Source organism: Oryzias melastigma, unplaced genomic scaffold (assembly GCF_002922805.2).
Source record: "Oryzias melastigma strain HK-1 unplaced genomic scaffold, ASM292280v2 sc00752, whole genome shotgun sequence".
NCBI lineage: Eukaryota > Metazoa > Chordata > Actinopteri > Beloniformes > Adrianichthyidae > Oryzias > Oryzias melastigma.
The window spans coordinates 1,638-8,722 of record NW_023417339.1 but is presented as its reverse complement, the minus strand read 5'-3'; the positions used below and the strand labels follow the sequence as shown (position 1 = coordinate 8,722).

At 38.1% G+C, this 7,085-nt stretch overlaps 1 protein-coding gene across 1 annotated transcript; it reads left to right on the top strand.

Annotated features, from left to right (window-relative positions):
- Window positions 1-827: 827 nt before the first annotated feature.
- Window positions 828-6,761, top strand: LOC112140703 (polyribonucleotide nucleotidyltransferase 1, mitochondrial; the record flags this gene model as incomplete). The annotated part of the gene is given in 15 exon segments (XM_024263716.2): window positions 828-898; window positions 1,497-1,533; window positions 1,621-1,687; window positions 1,764-1,853; window positions 1,942-1,995; window positions 2,909-3,018; window positions 3,156-3,227; window positions 3,388-3,451; window positions 3,526-3,609; window positions 3,684-3,767; window positions 3,844-3,950; window positions 5,280-5,335; window positions 5,408-5,486; window positions 5,671-5,718; window positions 5,797-6,761. Coding segments are annotated over 15 exon segments (1,173 nt in total), but the record flags the coding sequence as incomplete, so codon positions are not given.
- Window positions 6,762-7,085: the final 324 nt, after the last annotated feature.

The following is a 7,085-nucleotide window of genomic DNA, read 5'->3' as shown; positions in this document are numbered from 1 at the left end:
TGTCCATGTGACACAGTTAACGCCACTCACACTCACATTTTCTGGACCTGTCCCCAAATAACATCATTTTGGAATTCCATCCATCCAGCTTTAACAAAAGTGTTGAGATACACAATCCCTTTCACACAATTGGTACTATATTTGGGTAATATCTCTGAAGCCGTAACAGCTAAAGACCAATACCTGGCAAAAATACTGTTATCTGCTGCTAGGAAGGCCATCACTAGGAGGTGGCTCATACCTGAGCCACCAACCCTCACAGAGTGGAAGGACATAGTGGAGGAAATCTTCGTCATGGAGAACATGACATTTACATTGAGACTGAGAGGAGACAAATTCAGAGAAAAATGGACTGCATACAAGAATCTTTCTGTCGTTTGATAGTACTGTTTTCCTCTTTTATTTATTAATATTTTCCTCTTCCGGGATTGGTTGCTTTTTTCATGCCAGGTTCCTACCCTTGTTATGTTTATTTGTTGTATTTTTTGTTTCCTTGTTTTTTCTTTTTCTCATATAAAATTCTGATCCACATGTAAGAATTGTTCAAACCCAAGTAAATGTTGTCATACCCTGTTAAAACTCAATAAAAACCTAAAGTGGAAAAAAAAAATTCAAAAGCCAAAAACAATTAATTTTATTTTAGGAAAGCAAAAAGTTTTGGACATTTTATATTTCTTTTTGGCCAAAAATCAATGTTTTGTTTGGGTTTCAAATGTTTATGGCCCGGATTTGTCTCCTTACATTGATGAACATTTGGCTTCCTGGTATAAAAAAAATGCGGTTTTAGTATTTTTAACAGAGTGGATCTGCTGTTCTGTTCTCTTTAGGTCTTGTGCAGCGTCACATTTGACTCCCTGGAATCCAGCATCAAAACAGATATCATCACCACAGCTTTAAGGTAAGATGGTTAAATTATTAAAGTCCTACTCCAACTGCATTTTTATTCATTTTAAAAGCGTTCCCAGTGGTCTTTTAATTATGATTATGCAGTTTTTAGCTAAAATCAAAACGCCTTTGTGTTTTTTTAAGACATATTCTCTGCAGAAGCTTAATAGAAATTTGCCTCTAAGTTGTGGGCGGGACTTAACTCCTTAATGTCTGAATTTATTTCCATCTATGATAAAAGAAATTGTTATTTTATAGGTAATTTGGTTTGTCACATATTTGAAACAACAGGCATTGAGGGGTTAAGTTAGCCTCTGGCTAATTTCCCATCAGCCCTTTGTTTACACTCTCTTTCGTAGGAGCACCGTACAAACCCAAGCTAGCAATAGCCTAGCAAAAAAAAAAAGAAATCTATATTTAGAAAACCAAATCAACTGTTTTTTTGAAGCTAATTCAAATTATGCAACTCCAGAAGTTGTATTATTGAATAAAATGCATAAACTCCTCTTTCTGATCATATTTAAATGCCTTACTGAAGTAAATTTATAGCAAATTAAGCCCTTTTTAAAGAAATCTTCGTTCATAATATATCCACTCTTTTCTTCCTGAAGTGGCGTCAAAGACAAGAACTTCATGCTTCATTATGAAGTGAGTGAAAATGCTATTTTTAAGTCATAATTTGTGTATTTATAATCTTATTTTGGAGTAAATTCAATGTTTAATCTCTATTTTCAGTTTCCTCCGTATGCGACTAATGAGATCGGTAAAATGGGAGGCCAGAACAGACGAGAGCTCGGACACGGTCGGTTTGGGTTTTCCGTTCTCGTATTTGGTTTGTTCTCGGCGGCTCTCGTTAAAAGTGTGGTTTGTGTTGGTAGGAGCTCTGGCTGAGAAGGCTCTGAGACCGGTCATTCCCAAAGACTTCCCTTTCACCATCCGAGTCACTTCTGAGGTGTTGGAGTCAAACGGTGAGTTTGTAAGGAATCCTTTCAGGGAACGTTTGACGGTCCCGACAGACGGTTGTAGGGTTGGTTTTAATTGTGTTTATTGTACCAGGTTCATCATCAATGGCCTCAGCCTGTGGAGGAAGTCTTGCTCTTATGGATGCAGGTACTAAAGAGAGACTGTGAAAGGACGTGCAAAAACTCCTAGCAGGTGTTTTGGTGCACACATTAACCCCAAGAATATGTATTTATTCTTTTTAATGATTTCTATTTCCTGTTGTACAGTTAAAGGGGTATATTAGGATATACCACCTTACTACCTTTAATGTAGTGCTTTACAGTCACAGTCTCATTAACATTTAATTGCTTTAAGACATGCTCTATTCTATTCTATTCTATTCTATTCTATTCTATTCTATTCTTCTATTCTACTCTATTCCTCTCTATTTCTTATTGTATTCTGTTCTGTTCTTTTCTGTTTTGTTCCTATCTATTATATTTCTACTCTATTCTTATTTCATTTTGTTCTGTTCTATTCTAATAGGTTATGTTCCTGTCTATTCTATTTCTATTCTATTCGATTCGATTCCTATCTATTTACATTCAATATATTTCTGTCCATTTCTATTCTATTCCCATCTATTTCAATTTTATTTTCATCTATTCTACTCAATATCTGCTTTCTTTTATGCCCATGTATTTATATTTTATTATTTTCCAGTCTAGGTTATTTTTATCTATTTCTATTCCTATATATTCTATTGTGTTCCTATATATTTTAATTCCATTTTTATCTTTTTCTAATCTTTTCTATTCTATTATATCTATTTCTATTCTATTCTATCTATTTCTATTCTATACTATCTATTTCTATTCTTGTGTATTCTATTATATTCCTATATATTCTATTGTATTCTATTCACTCGTGCACACACATGCACAAACTAAAGGACTTGTAATTAAAGGTCTTGTAACTTAGATTTATTTTCATACAAGTGTTGATAGCTGTAATTTAAATATTTTTAGGCATAAAATTTCTTTGCAAAATAACCAAATTAAATATGTATAATGTTGTCCAGGTGTTCCTATCTCTTCCGCCGTGGCAGGTGTGGCCATCGGCCTCATTTCCAAAGCTAACCCGCAGAAATCTGCAGAGATTGAGGACTACAGATTACTGACGGATATCCTGGTACAAACCGTCTAACTGCAACTGTAACCTACGACTGTTTGATTTCTGTGAAAAGCAGAAACCCTGAATCACAAATAAACTAACCTGGTAACTCACTGAGCATGTTTATGTGAGCGGGTGGCTTTTGTCTTTAACAGGGAATAGAGGATTATCTCGGAGACATGGACTTCAAAATGGCCGGAACAAACAAGGGCATCACTGCTTTGCAGGTGACTCAGAAGAAAAACTGAAAACAAAATGTATTCTTTTTGACTTTTTTCAACACATATGAGGATAAAATGATTGGAAAAAAAGAACAATGTATACTAAAATGTCAAAAGTTTTTTATTCCCTTCTTTGGCTTGTTTTTTTTTTTCCTTTAACATTTAGGCTGATGTGAAGATTCCAGGTTTACCTCTGAAGGTGGTTATGGAGGCAATCCAGCAAGCAACAGGTACAGAAATTTAGTACTACTCCACTAGTAGTTTCTGTCGCCTTTGTTGTAAAAATATCATTTTCATGTTTTAGTGGCCAAAAGGGAAATCCTTGGAATCATGAACAAATGCATAGCAAAGCCAAGAGAGAAGAGGAAAGAGAACGGACCAGTTGTTGGTAAATATGGTCATATTAACTCACACTAATTTATTTGTCATAACTGTGGTTTAATTAGAATTGTGTTGGAGTAGAAAACGTGCGGGTGCCTACATCTCGAAGAGCTCGCTTTGTCGGTCCAGGAGGATATAATCTTCGGAAGCTGCAAGCTCAGACAGGTATTCTAGTCACTGTGCACAGGTGGGATTTGGATGTTCAAAACGGTTTAATTGAGTCTTTTTGTTTGCTCTGAAGGCGTAACCATAAGTCAGGTGGATGAAGAAACCTTCTCCGTGTTTGCTCCAACTCCTGGAGCCATGAATGAAGCCCAGGACTTCATCAGCGAGATCTGCAGAGACGATGTGAGCCAACAGCAAAACCCAGAATGCATCTGTTTGATATATCGGATATGAGAACCTCCATATCCCCATCTCAGACCCCCCACCCCCGTGGCTAAAGAATGTCCGTTACTCATTCATACTCATCAAAAACAGTTCTGACCGTGATTTGTAAACATTTATTAAAGAACATTGGGGTATTGCTCAACATAAAGTAGTTTTTAAATTAGTGATGACACGCTCTGTCTCTCTGTGCCTTAAAATCAGGAGCGCTCGCTTCCTCCTTCATCAAATAATAGACATGATAATTACAATGATAATTATCCTCCGCCATTATCTTCTTTAGCATATCTGGATTTTTTTTTTTTTTTGGCCGTTTCTAAGTCTGATGCAATTTCTCCATGAAGGGGAATAGGAGGTGCTCCTCTCACGGAGGGGGAGTGCGGACAGGCACATCCCCCTCCGCGCTCTGGAGGGAGCACCGCGGAGCGGAGATACATTTAAGCACTGCAGCACCTACTTTAGACTAAAAAATGTATACATGCTTACATTTATACGTGCAAGAGTCTTGAGTTTTTGTGACGAACCGGAAGACTCACAAGACTGAAAAAAATACATGAATATGTGAAACCGCGAATTAAGAAACGCGAATATATATTCAATTCAATTCAATTCAATTTTATTTATATAGCCCAAAATCACAAAGAGATTTGCCTCATTGGGCTTCAAAATATAAACAATTGTTAAAAACTAAACAGACTACATAAACTGGTTATCCCTGCCCTTAGACCCTCCCTCCCGGTAAGGAAAAACTCCTAAAAAACCTGAGTCAGGAAAAAAGAAGAAACCTTAGGGATTCCCACATGAAGGAGAGATCCTATCCCAGGACGGACAGGCGATACCAGAACAGTTAAAGAAAAATTAGCTTCTACAACTACGAATCTAAGAGTTCATTCAGATAAAGCTGAGGGACGAGTGATGATGAAGTCCATAGTCAAGATGAAGCAGAAGTGCAGTCCACGACCAGGAGGAAAGATGACCCAGCAGGAATCACTCTCACTCAGAGATGCAGGATGGTGTCGGGGGCGTGGTCCACGGCCAAGAGTGGGAGCGCGGGCGATCCACCGGGGATCTGAAATCTGTCCCGCTCCCCAGAGGAGAGTGGGAAAGAAGAACAACATGTGAATGGAACTGCACCAACAAAAGCATGGAGAACTAAATACAATAAATAATAAAGAATATATATATACAGTATATGTGTATATATATATATATATATATATATATATATATATATATATTATATTTAATTATGTATATGTATTGAGCTTTAATGTTACTTCCCATATGCAGCAGGAGCAGCAGTTGGAGTTTGGCGCCGTCTATACTGCCACCATCACAGAAATAAGGTAATTTACTTTTGAGGGCCTTTGAAGCGAGCTCTTATCCAGCCATTCAGGGACTTTCTGCCCTGTTTTTAGGGACATTGGCGTGATGGTGAAGCTGTATCCGAACATGACTCCCGTCTTGCTCCACAACTCCCAGCTGGACCACAAACGGGTTTGTAGACTCACTTAGGTGGACTTTTTGATACTGCTTTTTGCTCTACCATAACTTTATTTATGGAGCACTAAAACTGCCTGTGCTGACCTAAAGTGCTATATAACCATATAAACAAAGATAATATAAAAGCAGCACAAAAATATATGAAAATTAACCAAAGACATATGTTTCTCTCTTTTAGATCAAGCATCCAAGTGCTTTGGGTTTAGATGTAGGACAGGAGATACAGGTTTGTGTTAAAATGGTCTGTTTTGTTACCACTCCAGGTTTCCTTTTTTTCTTTTCTAACAAGTTTTTCTCCTGGCAGGTGAAGTACTTTGGACGAGATCCAACAGACGGCAGAATGAGGCTTTCACGCAAGGTGTTGCAGTCTCCTGCTGCCTCCGTCGTCAAGACGCTGAGTGAGAAACAGAGCATCTCCATGGGTTCAAACATCAGTGATAGATCCGACTTGTGACAGGCTGTCACATCACCGCGTCTTCTGACTGACAACTAGGATTTGAATGGAACTTTCTGAAGAAGTGATTCCAAGAAAGACATCTGAACCATGGCACTATTGGACAAATGAGGCATCCAGCCGATGAGAACAGACGATGCTTTTTTTATATATAAAAATGTGTAGACTTTATTATGTCATGTATCAACAACAAAGCTTCTTATACTCCCACATATCTGTGCCTTATGTGGTTGTATTAGTACAAGTTTGCAAAAGTCAACTGTTCTGGTTTATGAATTTTATATCCATAATATGCTGATATTAAAAAAAAACAAAGTGGGAGAAGTTCACAGTACTTTTCTTTTTTATTTATAGTCTATGTAAATAGACAAGTACGTGGCATTTCTAAACATAAAGGTCATTTTTGGAAATAAATTCACTCTTATTCTGTAATATAACATTGGAATGTTTTTTGTTTTTTTCATATTTTTAGTAGTTACAGGACAAAAACTAAATTAATTTTAACTTCCACGATTTAGGGGGCTGCTGCTGTTTCCTTTCCGACCGCTAGGTGGCGGGATTCACAAGTTGCCTGAAGGAATAAGCCCCGCCCCACCCGCGGCAGTTGGTGCATGATTGACATCCGCGATGAAAAAGAGCACAAGATCGGATTACAAGATGGCGGCCCGTGGACGTTAGCTAGAAGGCCGTCAGAGTTGTTTCTTTCAATTTCCCAGTTTGAAATCAGACTGTATTTGGTTCTATAACCGTAAACGTGATATGTTCGCGAGATATATTCGACTACAACTGTAAAATCCAACCCCGACGCGCATGTTTTGTAACATGCGGGTGGGAACAAAGTTAACAGGTCGAGGAAAGCAGTAAACGGGGTGAGGTGATAGCTTGTTAGCAGCCTGCTAGCTCCGATTCGATTAGCCATGTCGGACACTCGGCGGCGGGTAAAGGTATACACGCTAAATGAAGACCGGCAGTGGGACGATCGGGGTACGGGACATGTCTCTTCTACGTTTGTGGAACGGTTGAGGGGAATATCACTGCTAGTTCGAGCCGAATCGGACGGTAAGTTCTCTGTTAGCATTAGCTAACTAGCATGCTATTTTATTTTTATTTTTGAGCAAACCTGCTCAGTTGGGCAGCAT